Consider the following 16,063-nt stretch of genomic DNA (forward strand, 5'->3'; position numbering starts at 1 on the left):
TTTTTTTATTTTTTTGAACACATATGTGTGTGGCATTATGGGACAAGTTTTATCTAGGGATTGGAAGTTTTCCCAGGGTAGTTTGGGAGTTTTTTGGTCAACAGTCAAGACTGAGTGAGCTGATGTAATCAGAAGGAGCTGGTCCTCGGGGTGCGGCGGTTCACTGTAGCCTTTCATTTATATTCATAGCAGCAGGACTTGTGCACCTCGAATCAAAACACACATCAAAGCTACACACACACTCGAAGGAGATCAGCAGCATTGAAAACAAAGTTTCACCTTCAGGGAGAGGCTGATTGTGTGTGTGTCTGCTTTTGAAGGTGATATGCAAGGCCGGGGTGTTTTTTGCTTTTGCATTCCTCTTTCTTGGTCAGTCAGAGAATTTTTAGGAAGTTAGCTGGAAACTAGAACTACATGATCTGGTCAGAAATCATATTGTAATTATTTTGCAGTAATAGAATTACACGTTTTTTTAGTGCAAAAACTACAAAGAAAATTTATTTGCATTCATGCCAACTGCGAATGTACTCCTCTACCTTCAGAAAACCGCTTTCACACCAAAGAAACCTAACTTTTAGTTGCATGTTTTAGTTGCAGTAGTTTTTTTTTTCTTTTTTCTAAATATTAATATTAACACTATAATAGTGTTTCACCCCAAAACAAATGCTTGCGCATAATGTCGCCACATAGTTAATAATAATTATTACCATTGAATATTAGAGTTCATTTAAATTGTATGCACTATTTCTGCCATAATTTATTTACTTTAATGCTGCATTACTCTGGTTGAACATTACTCTGTGTCTTTAGTCTTTTTTTGCCACTATTATACACCACTATAATAGTAATATTTATAATGAATATTAGAGTTTTATATATATATGTTACATATTTTTTATTTTATATAATATTTCTGCTGTAATTTCTTTACCTGCTTGCCACATTATTTTGGAGGAACCCCAGAGTTTTTATTCTTGCTGTGAAACAAACCACTTGTGCGGAGCTTTTACAAACTGAGAACTGCTCTAAAAACACTGTATCTTGAGCCCCATGAATGCTTGTAGTGTATATTATACAGCAGGCAAGAAAGAGTGCTGCTCTTTTACTTTGAAGTGTGCAGATTATAGATTTTTTTAATTAAATCACTGCCTTTTCCAGTATAATAATTGCAGTAGCCTGCAGTGTAATTTTTATTGTTTTTTGACTCATTGTGCAGCCCTTTAGTAGACATTAAACAAGTCTTCTGTAACATCAGGTGAAGATTGCTGTGAAGTGAGGATGAGTTGCGTCAGGTTGATTGAGGTACAACAGTGTGTGTGTGTGTGTGTGTGTGTGTGTGTGTGTGTGTGTGTGTGTGTGCATGTGTGTGTGTGTGTGTGTGTGTGTGTGTGTGTGTGTGTGTGTGTGTGTGTGTGTGTGTGTGTGCATGCACGTGAGTCCCACGGGGACACACTTGCATGACTGTTTTCATTCACACAGCTCATTCAGGTAGCAATTGTTCCCGGACAAAGAGGGAATGATGAAGCTTTGGAGCTCCAGGAATGGGGTTCTATGTTCTGGTGAGCTTCCCTCTCATTGGGCTCACTGGCTATCTAGCTGTCTAATGGTCCTCCCACCCTTTATATCTGGACTTCAAAGTGGCTTGAGATTGTGCGATTTATTTGCTTTATGCTGGAATGGTGCCAATAGGGAGCACCCTGTTTCATCCGTACATATCCCTCATGGGTATAAATGCAACACAAGGCCTAATAAATAATGAAACACTGGGCAAATATCAGTAGTTTGTGATTTGAAGTGTTTGGCCGTGAGCCATTTTCCAAAGAGTGGCAATATAATAGTTAGTGGAACTGGATTTGCTGGCTATGTAAAGTATGATTTTGATTTTCTGAAACATTGGTGTACCACAAATGCACAGTTATGGTCTTCTGAGCCAATATACTGCTTCGTATTTTGTTTAATACATTGAATGTACAATTTGAATGTATTCAGTAAACATTTTACTGTAACTTAGTCCTAAATGAGAGGGAGGCTATTCTAGAATGGAGCTCTAATCTAAAAATGTCTCAGTTTGTGCAGGTTACCTGGTTCCCAGAGAGGATCGAGATGCCGTGTTATAACATTAATGCTATGTAAAATGCATGCTATGCTAATGCCCGAAAAATGCATAACCAGATTCTAATTGTCTAAAGGAAGGCATTTCAGGCTTTGTTGATGTCAAACCAACGCAGCTTCTTGTTCCCTCTCAGGGAACTGGGTATGTAACCTGAGACGCTTGCTTTTGAGTGGAACTCAATGCTGCATTATGACGTTAACACTATGGGAACGTTAATACCCATATCGCCATACTGAGGCAATGACTGAACAAGGTATGTGAAGAATGTAACTCAGAGGTAAATTCTGGGGTCAATCCTAAATTACAGTAATATACATGTGTAAAGGTGTGTAAAGGACTAGCCCGCCACAAACACAACCATACAAAGGCTCAAATGATAACCAATCTAAAAGAAATTCACACAATTTAATATCAGTGACCTTAATACTCAGAGGTGAAGCATACCATGCACCTCATAACTGGCCAGAACGATTACTTGGCCTAGTGGCCGAAAAGTTGAACTAACTCAAAAGGACCTGAGACCCTGGGGTTGAGTCCAAATCCAGACTATAAAACTTTATGAATGTGTGCAAGGACCATTCTGCTGCAACACAAACATCCTGTAAGGAAGCACCCTTGGATAAAGCTTTTGAGGAGGCGACACCCCTGCTGCAGTGGTCTCTAACACCTAGAGGAAAAGCTAACCCACGCACCTCATAGGCAAAGGTAAAAGCGTCCACAATCCAGTGGTATAGTCACTGCTTGGAGATGGGGGAACCCGTGCCCCGAACTCCAAAGAAGATAAAAAGCTGGTCAGATTTACGCCACACCTCTGTGCGATCTACACAAATCCTAAGAGCCCTGACAGGACACAAAAGCCTTTCTTGCTCTGGTGAATCTAAAGGTGAAGGAGAAAAGGCTTGAAGGATGACCGGATGGATGGCCGTGTAGGGACATTACCTGACCTTGGGTGCAGAATCACTTTAACCAAACCAGGGGCAAATTGTAGACAGGAGGAGGCAACTGATGAGGCTTGAAAATCTCCTACTCTCTTAAGTAATGTTAGAGCCAATAACAGAGCCATCTTAAGGATTGGAAACTTCTCTGAGGCTGACTACAAGGGCTCAGAAGGAGTCCCTGATAATCCTTCCAGAACTACAGAAAGATCCCAGAAAGGAACCTGTGAACTTCTGATAGGTCTCAGCCATCTGGCACCATGGAGAAAATGATACACAAGGGGATTCCGCCCCACAGAGGCTCCATTAATATGATTATGGCATGCAGATATAGTGGCCACATATCCCTTAAGTGTAGCAGGTGATAACCCTGCCGAAAGGCGCTCTTACAGAAACTCCAGCACTGAGCCAATTGGGCAGTGAACCAGGTCAGCATGATGCTGTGCACACCATGATTCGAAGAGACGCCACTTCAGGGCATAAAGTTTTCTGGTAGATGGAGCTTTAGCATTTAAAATGGTCTCAACAACCTCAGACAAACCAGAGTGGACAGTGAGTCAACTCTTCTTTCATGGGGTTCCCCAATGGGTGTAACCCCCTGCTCTTGAGCCAAAACTGAAACTGCCTCGTGCAGGAGCTGACATTTTGATGCTGACCCACTAGTTCTCTCCACCTGGCTAAAATCAGCCAGTCATCGATATAATCGAGTAGACGTATGGCCGGGAGTCACAGAGGAGCCAAGGACTTCGTAAATATGTGGGATGACAGACCTAGGCCGAAAGGCAGAACCTGATACTGGTAAGCTTCACCCACTGAAAGCAAACGTTAGGAATTGTCTGTGTTTCTGCAAGACCTCTAGGTGGAAGTATGTGTCTTTTAGGTCTATCGTGTAAGTCTGCGGAGTACGGTTCAGAGCTTGTACGTTTAATATTGGACACAACACCCCCCCCCCCCCCATCCCTCTTGGAGACCAGAAAATATTGGCTGTAAAAGCCTGACTCTCTTAAGGGAAGAGGAATATGTTGGCCAAAAAAGAGTTTAGCTCCTGTGCTAGCAATGGAACCTGTTTTTGTTTTACAAGTGGGAAGAACGCCATTGAAGCGAGGTCAAAAGTTTAATTGAATTCTGTATCCTTCCTCGATTGTTCGAAGAACCCATTGAGAGATATTTGGCAGAAGCCTCCAAACTGCTAAATACTGAGATAGAGGAATCCTTTTCTTGACATTGACCTGAACTGAGGGGGTTACATGTTTGAGAACCTGAAACAGCGTACTAGAGAAATACTGCCGGGGAGAGATAGCCAGCTAGCGTCTCTTCAACCCATGGCATCACTTCATACCCAGAAAGTGCTTGTATACCTTACTTGTTTTTTTTTGTTGTTTTGCAAATTCTCATCTGGCTATTCAATATGTCTGGATCGGAAGAAGTTGTCAGTCGAGCTCCTAACACACAAAATGGACTTTTCACACACATGTGCAAACAAACGGCTTCCTGAAGACAAAGCTGATGACACATTTTTCGGCCGTCTATTTATGGTCTTCATGACATACTGTAGTTATGTCACCTGACCTTTCTCCAGCCAATGTGATTGGCTTGTTTTCCACACGTGCTTTAGAGCAAAAGGCAGCTGACAGAGACAGCTACTCCTTGATCATGTTAATTAGCGTGTGTCTTCTGTACTTTGTGCACCCGATCAATAATTAACATTTAAGCACATGATATATTGTCTCTCTTGATTTGGAGTGTAAATACTTTTAGCCTCTGTGCAGCCTCTTAGCGTTTTATTCTATGCAGAGCAAAATCGTAATCCAATAATGGACTCAAACAGACATTCACGCATACCGTAAAGCCTCCAGAGACTTTCCACAGAACACCTAAGCAGCACGTTGACCAGGCATAGTTGTTTCATAAAGCTGACACCACTATCTGTTTAGTGTCGTCCTCAATTTTCAAGCATCTTTCATGCTGTCAAAGGTAAGTCAGCTCTTTTCTCCAGTCATTCTGCAAGCGTGAGCTCACGAAGGAGATCAGCTGACTTACTCGTGGCTTAGTTTTCAGGGCCATGCCTGAGGTCAGAGCTTCTCATGCATTAGCTCGCAGCTATCACATCAGCAGCACCTTCATATACTGTACACATCTATCAGAGGCCCCCTATGAACCGCCAGTGGTTTTGAACAATACACACATCTTGTCAAAATGCATTTCATTCTGAGTAGGAATGTCAAAATACATGCACTTCATATATATGTACTGAGTAAAATAATGCAAGAATATCACTGATACTGATACTGTCTTTCAGTTAGTGCAGAGTATATAGTTTGTCTGACCAACAGATCTCAAAATCAATATCCAGCAAGATTTATTAATGTTTTTGAAAAAAGTCTCTTCTGCTCACTATAAGGCTGCATTTATTTAATCAAAAATACAGTAAAAACAGTAATATTGAATACAGTAAAATTGTGATTATTATTACACATTGAAAATAAATTAAAATGTAATTTATTCATGTGATGGCAAAGCTGAATTTTCAGCATCATTACTCCAGTCTTCAGTGTCACATGATCCTTCAGAAATCATTCTAATATGTTGATTTGTTGCTCAAGAAACATTTCTTATTATTATCAATGTTGAAAACAGTTGTGCTGCTTAATATTTTAGTGGAAACTGTGACCCCAAACCTTTGAACAGTAATGCATATTTAATATATATTTATGTCAAATATTGGATCTGTGATTAGTGTAAATAGGATGAATATGTGCATTTAAGCATTAGTTCAAAAATGCATTACGGGTCTATTATCGAAATGGATTGCTGAAGAAAGAGTTCCACTTTTCCAGTGCTGCTGTCAGCACCAACTCAGCTGGTACAGCTCAGTGAAATAAGCTTTGCAGCTCAGATTTCATTTTCTCAGTGTGCTTTTAAATCCGAGAAGAACTCCAGACTGAAGATGCAGACTTACTCAGGCAAGACAGGGGAATACTTTTGTCATCTGTATCCCCGTCTGTTCTCTCACTCCTTCACTTTCTTCCTGTTTCTTTCTCCGTGCTTTAGGTAGGTAATATTATTCATCACTTTGAAGAGGTGAATTATACATAGAGATTACATAAAGTGAGATGCAACATCTCATGAATTTCACATCTAACACATTTCCTTTTAATAATTAATGCTTATTTTGCATGCCGAAAATTAGGTTTTTTTTTTTTTTTTGAGGATCTCCTCCAGATTAGATTAGCAATAAAAAAAATAAATAAACAAATCACAAATAATTCTAATGCTGCCAGACGTGAGACCAGAGTGCGGCCCTTACCTGACCCTTCACCATGCCCACATTCTTCCACAGAGGATATGAAATATCAAGCTACTTGTACTGTCAGAGTTTTATTCTCTAGATGGATGCTGAATGAACCTGTAATATGTAAATTAATGTTATAATTATTTTAATTGTATTTATTTATTCCACTGTTACTGTGGTTACTGTTGTTACTGTTAATTGAATATCGTCTGTTGACAAATAATTGCTTTATTAACACATTTGCAGCAAATGAAAACTTGTAAACAAGCTGTTTAAATGGCTATACATTTAAATTCATGAGGCAGTGACATACTTCATATGAATTCACATGGATTGTTAAATACCTTTGAAGCTAAAGGGTCAGATGTTCAGATACAACTGATGCACCCCCCCTCCCCAGTCTGAACAAAAATATGGATTTTATTGTTTGTTTTCTCACTTCATTATCCAGCTGTGGTGAAAATTGCTATTCATCTACTTTGTAATAAAAGGCTTTAATCTCATTGTGTTGACCACATTTGCTACATTAGAAGATAAACTGATACAAAAATGCTATTCAGTGATAATTAAAGGTTGAGTGATTTTTCTTTCTTTTGTGATTGAATTCAAGAAGCTTTAATATATGTGGAGAGCAATCCATTAGCCTTTCAATTCATTTCAATGCTGTTGCTCTGTAAGTATACTGTATGCAACTTGGACATTGGCATCTTGCTTAAAGAGAACTCCAGAAGCATATGACTGATCACTCTCTATTATAAGGGGGAAACATACATAAAATGAATTCTATATATTTAATGAAATGTAGTGAAATTAAATATATAATATATATTAAATAGTTGCTTTTGTGTGGCAGCTTTGAATTCAACCAATAGCTTGCAGATGAGTAAAACATTATGTTAAGAATTTCTCCACAGTACTGCTTAGTGCGGCAAGATGTTTTAGGTCAATGTAACAGACCATCTCTGTCAGCGAGCACTGCAATGAAATAGACAAAGAGAAAACAGGAGGGATGGAGGACACTAGAAAGGTGAAAAGAACAATGAATGAGTGAGAGATAAGGCTGATTAGAGGATAGAGAGATAAGATGAGGAATAGTGCATGTGGGACAATGGCTAGATGGCATCAGTGCATCTGACAGCCTGAAGGAGTCAGCTTTTTCTTTTGACCCCTCTACATGAGAGCGATAACGCGCCCTCAGATGTACAGGCTGGAGGTACCAAAAGACTGAGTTGGCATTGATTTTGCGTGGATGAGATTGAGGGAGGGATAGAAGAACTAGGGGGCGGAGGTGAGGTGTTATGGTTTATACTGCGAGCGTCAGCATTTTCCCGCAAGATTTTATGTGTATGACTGCACTTGTTTTCCCTTGGGGCATCTCATCTGTAATTTCCACCAGCACATCACAAAACTAACTTTCTCTGATCATTATCATATTTCTTAAACACGACTTGACATATTTGAATATTGCATATCGAGTGATCTCCATTGGAGCTAATCAGTCTTTGCAAAGTCTTGGAAGCGCTGAAGCACTGAAGCACTGATTATAGTACATATGGGGTGCGGAGAGAAGCAGGCAGCAAGCCAAAATCTTCTCTAGCACACACACACATAAAAACAAGAAAGTGTTGAGAATATTTGGCATCTGTCACCAACTTTAAACTGGCTTATGTTTATTTTTTGTCCAAGACAATTTTCTTGTCCTCTCACACCCTGTTTTGCAGTATCAAGATAAGTGTCATTTGCTTTCTGAAATCTTATTGTGTTGCATTTGACATTTTGTTTTGCTCATTTGCCACCCGCTTCCGTGTGACATATATCTACGGCGAGTTTAGTATTCCTGGAGTGGTTTGGATTAAACCTGGTCCAACTAAACCTGTCTGGGCACAGAGCCCAAACAAAGCACAGACTGCAGTCAAAGTGTCATTTTCTATAATGAGTGTATTTGTATGCTAAAGTCACCTCTGTCAGCAAGAGTTATAGTTGTTGGGTGTCGCAGGCTCTCAGCTGTCAAGACGTGTCATCCGTGTATACATAAAGTAGTTGGAAGGTGTAATGTAGTGTCATGTTCTATTTTTTTAATTCTCTCTTTCTCTCCCTCATAGCTCTTAATCTGCTTGGCTTGAATTGGCGGCTGAAGCCCACAGAAGGGCATCTGGTGAACACTGGCCTCAGCATGAGTATTCCTGGCATTGGCGATGTGGCAACAGTGCCCTCCGGAGGCAGAGGTAAAAGCAAAACACGTGCCAGAACCCTGAAACAAGACAATGTGAAATCCAAATCACCTGATGACATGAAATGCAAACCCACTGATAACATGAAATCCAAATTGCCCTGTTTACACGTCCATCGTTTTATCATGCACAATTCATGAGTATTAATGTTGTTCTAGGGGGGTAAAAAGTTATAAGTTTATTTTATAGTTATCATAATTCTGTCATTGTAACAACTATGTAATAACACAATAATTACAATGTAATAATAGTTAAAATGTTTTCCAGCATAATTTTCTAGCTGATTTTTTTTTCATTGATTGAAAATTAACTAATGTATTGTAATATCTTAGTAAAAACAATGTAATGAAAGTAAGCCTGTTTCACAAATCAAGTCCAATATATATATATATATATATATATATATATATATGTGTTTTACCAATTGAAAATAAATTATGTAATAACTTAATAATAATTAGTCACCGTTGGCTTGTTATAATACCTGTTAGTCTTTTTCAGGCTGAGGCTTTGTAAGAATCTTCTGAGCCCAACCAGTGATTGTTTTTACTGTATATTGAGAGAGTACATTAGTGTAAAATCACAGTCTCGTGTGCCTTGTTCTCACGGTGACCTTTGATAAACAGGGTTATTTAGATTAGACATTTTGGATCTCAATAGAATTAGTTAATGGTTCAAAGCTCTGGCTACTCACAGTGGCTCAGACACAAAGAATCTCTCTGTCTGTTGTGCGTTCACCTCAAATGATTTATCATTATCAGTGTCAACGCGTTTAGATGATAACGACTGTCACTGACCTTTAGAGAGTGCCGGTACATTGACGTTCTTCACACACAGTACAGCTTCTTCTCCCTTTAGATAGCTCTAAAATAGTGCTTCTTTATGGAGGACACATAGGTGCTAATATGGTTTTAACTAGGGAGTGTCTGTGTGCACAGTCCTATTTGTTTTGGACTGTATTAATTGGAAAAACATGCTTCTACCTACATTTTTGCAAAACTCCAAGCTGGAGTCCAGCTGAAATGAACAATATAGTGTAAGTAAAACACCAAAAACTTTTGTCTTTTCACACAAATTATGATCAACGGCACAGATTATCAATTAATACTCATTAATACGTAATACTTTTTTACATGGTTTCTTGTGCAATACTATGTTAAGACCACGTTTATGATCACTGGACATGTCACTTGCATGAAAATGAAAATGCAGCAGAACGTGCAAGAAGCAACACAATATAATTTCGCAGAAATGCCACAGGTACATTTTTCAAATGAAGCCCTGGTTGGTAATGGAAGGACTCTTGTCTGATACTAGATGAACATAATGTAGGAGGAAGGACATCATGTGCAGAGGCTTTAGAGTGCATTTGCTTTCTCTCCTGCTTTGTTTTTCTGAAGTGTTTTTTTTCCCCCTTCACTTTGATGGAGAGCTTTCTGGAGAAGGGCTAGCTGTCCTACAGACACACATGCACACAGACACATGTGTTATGGTGAGCTGTCAGTGGGGGAGAAAAACATGATGCTGGACTCACACTGATCTCCAGTTTGAATGTTGTTGTTATGCGCATATACAAGAGCCTTTCACATGACTTATGTCAGGACTTCCGCATGAAAGTGCTTCTGATAGCGTTATGGAAGAGCAATTTTATGTATGTATATACAATAAAAACCAGACACTGAAAATACAGAAAGCAAACAAAAGAGGTCAAGACTGAAAAAAAAAAAAAAAAAAATCACTGAAACCTTGAGGAATCTTTGATCCTTCTATAAGATCATGCCCTTGCTTTGAGGTGATTGATCCTTCACCTGCATTTTCTGCTTGAAACAACATTCATAGGTCATTTGACTTATGTAATGTGAATTACTTTTGAGTGAAACAGAATATTCAAACATTTTAAAAAGAGGTGCTCTACCAACAAAAGAGGAGGTGCAACCAAAAAATAAAAAATGCGTGTGAATTGGGAAAATTGCAACACTTACTCCAACAGAACTACAACTTTATTGGTTAAAAAACACATTGTTTCGACAGTTCAAGGCCTTCATCGGCAGAATATTCAACAGGAAAATATAGGGCATTACTTGATTTCATTCACTTGGAATTGTAGGTTTGAAAATGAACAAAATCAATTGCTTTCCCGTTCCAATGCCCACCAAGGGCCATTTTTTTGAAATTCCTAAAGGCAAAGAGGTGCTGATAGTGATCAAGGCATGTAGGCTAAGATGCGTGTACATCGAGGGTCTGCTGATTGGTCAGTTTTAATGTCTCAAATTTGGGTTTCAGTCACATGGTCAAGAAAGGGATAGAAGAAGATTGTAACTGTTTCTCACAGGCTTCTTTTCTTTGGCTCTTCTCTAATTTTTTTATTTTTTTTTTGGCTCTTCTTGGGGGCTTTGTTCCTAAGCTCTGCCTTCCATCTCTTTCTCTCTACACTTTCTCTCTCTTGCTTACTCTATTTCTCTTTCTATTTCTCAGGTAACATTCTACATACATGATGGGTACAATTAACTGTGTTTTATTCAGTTCTATACAGGTACATCTAATTTGTAACCAATTCAAGTTTAACCATAACCATATGCTGTTATTAAACCTTCTCAATTGAGTTCCTCAAACTCCTTAGATACTGATACAATCTATCATTTCCTCTAAGGATTGTTAATAGTTTATCATAGTATGTTATTTAAAAAATTCACAAGAGTTATTGTAGGTTTATATAGGGCAGGATGATTTGACTGATCTAGTCATATCCAGACTAAAGTCCATCCATACCAAGACACGGGTGTACGGGTACACTTGTAAGGAGAAAGGAAAGAGCCTTTTTCAGTGGCTCTGATGTAGGCAGTTCTGGCTGATTGAGAGCATGAGGAGTGTGAACTTCAGCTCCAGAGCAGAAGACTCTTCTTATGCACCCTCTCCAGGGGACTTTCTCTTCCCCTTTTTTCTGCTTCCCCGTCTATCTCAATTTCTCCATCTCTCTTTTGCTCTCTGAGTGTGTTGCTCTCTTTCAGCACAGAGCCGTCCGTCCATGGTCCGTGTTAATGAGGGAGGTTGGTGCGAGCTCCCACTGGTTACCAGAATGGGCCGCTTTAACCGACCTGTCACTCAGACCTGACACTGCGTGTACGTGCGCGTGTTCTCCTGCAAAAAGAAGGCTTGATCCGTTTAGGGAAAGAGCCTGCTTGCGCTCTCTCAATTCAATTCCTCTCTTCCTAACTCGTTTAAATGCAGCCAGAGGTTTTTGCAGGCAGGGAAACAGATTGTCTCTGCTTATCAGGGCCCATCAAACATCGAGAACGCCGACTAGACTGACAGCTAACACCAAGCCCACTCATGTTGGCACTGGCCTCTCAGACACAAAAGAGTGTGTTTGTGTGTGTGTGTGTGCATTGCTTCTGATACCATCAAGGCCGTTTGCTGGGTTATTTTCTGATTGGAGTTGCTGCGATCTATCTGCGCTGTCAACATGGCAGCAGTTTTCTCTCTAGAGGACAGACTTAGCAGGTGTAGTGGGAAGGGAAGTGTGCGTGTGTGGCCAGTGCTGTCATGCAGAGGTATTATGATCTCAAGGGAAAAGACAGGGTTTGATTTAGGGTTGATGACTTTGGCAGCCCACACGGCACACTCATTAGCGCATAGCTGCGTCTCTGTGGAATAATATATGTTGACTTTGTAAACACTGCAAATATTTTCACACAGAGCTGAGGATATTCCCCATTCTCCCTGTCTTTGAAAGACTTTCTTTGTGGTTTTTTTTTTTTTTTTCATCAAACAAATCTTGTTTATTCTCTTGGCGTCCGTCTCAGGGCCGTGGGTGTTGAAGAACAGCAGTATAAACAGTGGGGAGTTGGAGCTGGGTCAGCGTGTCAGTCAGGATGTTCCTCCAGGCGTCTTCTGGAGGTCTCTGCTTCACCTGCGCCAGCCACACTTCCTCAAGTTCAACATCTCCCTGGGCAAGGACGCACTGTTTGGGGTCTACATGCGGAAAGGCCTGCCTCCTTCACATGCTCAGGTGAGCAAATCGCCTCATGTCTTGTTTCTTCTCTTAAAGGAGCCATGTCCACTTATAATTAAGGTTGAGTATCCAGTTTTTAAACACTTTCAGTTGAGTTTTTGTTAAAGGGTTAGTTGACCTAAAACTGAAAATTATTTCATGATTTACTTACCCTCATGTTATTCCAAACCCAGACTTTCTTTCACCTTCGAAACACAAATTAGATATTTTTTAATGAAATTTGATTTGATTTGATTTGATTACTATTCACATGCTTTTGATTCGATTCGATTTGATATCGATTATTTTGGATGAAGTATTTCAGTTACAGTACATGGCAATTTTTCTAGAGAAAAACAATCTCTCAACTAATGCTGTAAACTACACATGTAAGTCAGTTGGTACTACTATAATAATATTGAAGGTTAAATTTACTTATTTATATACAAACACTTTAATTACACTCAATTATGTTTTTATTATAAATAAAGTTTAGAATTACATAATCGTATTTCTACTCCAATTTGTTGTTTTTTTAAATATAAAAATTTAAATTTCGGCTGTCGTAACTGATTTATTCAAACATGCATTAAATATTGAAGAACATTAAAAATTATAATGAATATGTAATGGTGCATAGCTATATTTATCAGAATGTTGCTTTCTAGAGTACACTTTTCTAGCTGACTAATGAGTTTATGAATATGTTTTTCTGAGGTAAATGTGACATTACGTGACATTGTTTAAGCTGTTTTGTTGATGTCTTTCCGAGGTTGAAAGACTGAATGAGCTATTACACGAGACATGATATGGATTTCGGCAAGTTGTACTGTATATTCTAACATACCTTCAGATGTTTATTCATGATTGTTTTGCGCTGTAACTGGTATTAAAGCGGAGGAGATGATGTTCACATGCGCTCGTGCTGCTGCTTCTCTTTAACTGAGGTGCTAAAGCGATCTGTCACATCACATTAAACAGCGCCAAAATGGCATTTATTTTTTGAATCTCATAATAAGATGGATGTCATTTGAAATCTGAGACTTCGCTTCATGTTAAAAGTAACAAAGCACAACGATTATTGCGATTTATTGGATGGGAGGCGCTACATATTCTGCTCATTTATCAACTGAAAACAGACTAGACTAATCAATTCTTGGGATTTAAGAATCAATATCGGTCCGTAAAAATGAGAATCGATTAAAATCGAGAAATCTATATTTTTTTACCCAGCCCTAGTACTTAGTATAGAGTTACAGTTAGGGTGAGGGTTTGGTTTAGAGTTAGTTACTTGTAATTATGCATAATTTACTGTTATTACTATATTAAGTACATGTAGTAACGTGTAACTACGGCACTGTAAAATAAAGTGTTACCACATTCTCTAATTTAGAATTAAACAGTCTGCTTTTGAGACTACTCAAGTGTTGATCTCTAAATCTATTGGTTGGCACTGTCATGTTCACACTGCCCCAGCAAACACCAAAAGGGTTAACATACTGATCCGAAAAAAACCCAACCTTTGAAAATTGGGGTTTGTCACCATTTGGTGGGACAGTGTGTGAGCTAGAGCCAGGAAATCTGGTTCTCTATGATGTTCCTCCTTAAAAAGACAGGTTTTTGTTAATTACCATGAAGAGACCATCTGTGTAGACAGGCCTTTTTTCTTTGCAACTTTTTATAATGAATTGTAAATGATTTCCAAATTATCGCTGCATATTTGTCTGCAGCATTTTTACACGTGTCTTGTCACATTTCAGAGTCGTTATCTCCTCTACATTTTGATTTAATTTGACTTTTTTGATTGCCATTACAGTGTTTAGCGAAAGTGACATCCTGTAGTTCCTTGCCTTGCTGATTGTTTTCTCTCTCTGTGTGTCTTCAGTATGACTATATGGAAAGGCTGGATGGAAAGGAGAAGTGGAGCGTTATCGAGTCTCCTCGTGAGCGGCGCAGTATTCAGACTGTTGTCCAGAATGAGGCGATCTTTGTGCAGTATCTGGACCCCGGCACCTGGCACTTGGCCTTCTACAATGACGGCAAAGAGAAAGAGCCGGTTTCATTCAGCACTGTGGCTTTAGGTACACACCTCCAGCTTTTATTTACACACTAAGGTCAGCATGTTTAAAAGAAAGATGGTAAAATAAAAACTATTTACTATTTAGAGGATGCATTTCAGTCCGAGCAGCTTACACAGTACCTGATCCACCCTTAACCTCATATTATATTTCAGTTTGAATGTGTGCAGTTGAAGGAGAGCTGCTTTTTTTTTTTTTTTTTTTTTTGCTTTTACTTACATTTCTCTTTAGGCCACACAAGGAATAGGTGTATTTGTAAAATAAAAGTAAGCACTGAAATATGTTTGTTCAGGGAGTTTAGTCAGTATCCACTATATCTACAAAGGTTGCCATAGTGATGACTTCGCATAATGCCAATGTCTAGGTTTTCGACAACAGCTGAGAGGAGCTGTCAGTGAGGGATGGAAAAGTGGAAATTTGACATCATGTCTGTCATGATGCAGAACTCATGAAGCGTATAGGAGGCATAGCTATATTCATATACTGTATATATTGTGTTTAAAAATTCATAAACCGCTCACTTATTCACTTATTCACTTATTCGAAATTCAGAACATAGCAACTGTTGTATGCTTCAATATATTGCTTCAGTTTGAGCCACATGAATCTTGACATTGTCATCCTGGAATATGGCCATGATACATCTTAATACATGGCTGTTTAAGAAATGAAAAGCTACACACTCCATCTTTTAGGGTTAAAAGAACTGTTGCCAAACATATAACATGCTCGAAGAATAATAATCGCTGTATGAATGATCCATCCATAGACTCTTAAGTATTTGCCTATTAAAATCCAAACTTTTTTTTTTTTTTTTTGGCCGGGCAGTGTATATTAAAGTACAACCCGAATTCCGGAAATGTTGGGACGTTTTTAAAATGTGAATAAAATGAAAACTAAAAGACTTTCAAATCACATGAGCCAATATTTTATTCACAATAGAACATAGATAACATAACAAATGTTTAAACTGAGAAATTTTACACTTTTATCCACTAAATGAGTTCATTTCAAATGTGATGCCTGCTACAGGTCTCAAAAAAGTTGGCACGGGGGCAACAAATGGCTGAAAAATTAAGACATTTTGAAAATATTCAGCTGGAAGAACATCTAGCAACTAGTTAAGTTAATTGATATCAGGTCTGTAACATGATTAGCTACAAAAGGGGTGTCTTAGTGTGGCAGAGTCCTTAGAAGTAAAGATGGGCAGAGCTGTGAAAGAGTGCGTAAAAAGATGGTGCAATACTTTAAAAACAATGTTTCTTAACGTCAAATTGCAAAGGCTTTGCAAATCTCATCATCTACAGTGCATAACATCGTCAAAAGATTCAGAGAAACTGGAGAAATCTCTGTGCATAAGGGACAAGGCTGAAGATCTTTATTGGATGCCGTGGTCTTCAGGCCCTCAGACAATACTGCATCA

The 16,063-nt window shown here is 38.8% G+C and overlaps 1 protein-coding gene across 5 annotated transcripts in view; it reads left to right on the forward strand.

The window, feature by feature from the left end:
• tenm2b (teneurin transmembrane protein 2b) overlaps window positions 1-16,063 on the forward strand; it is a 319,786-nt gene that overhangs the window by 260,510 nt on the left and 43,213 nt on the right. For all 5 annotated transcript variants that reach the window (XM_048165628.1, XM_048165629.1, XM_048165631.1 and 2 more), the window contains 3 exons: window positions 8,443-8,565; window positions 12,375-12,580; window positions 14,448-14,643. In XM_048165628.1, coding sequence (XP_048021585.1) covers window positions 8,443-8,565; window positions 12,375-12,580; window positions 14,448-14,643 — 525 coding nt within the window. The remainder of the gene's footprint in view (window positions 1-8,442; window positions 8,566-12,374; window positions 12,581-14,447; window positions 14,644-16,063) is intronic.

The sequence above is a fragment of the Megalobrama amblycephala genome, linkage group LG18, assembly GCF_018812025.1.
Source record: "Megalobrama amblycephala isolate DHTTF-2021 linkage group LG18, ASM1881202v1, whole genome shotgun sequence".
Lineage (NCBI taxonomy): Eukaryota > Metazoa > Chordata > Actinopteri > Cypriniformes > Xenocyprididae > Megalobrama > Megalobrama amblycephala.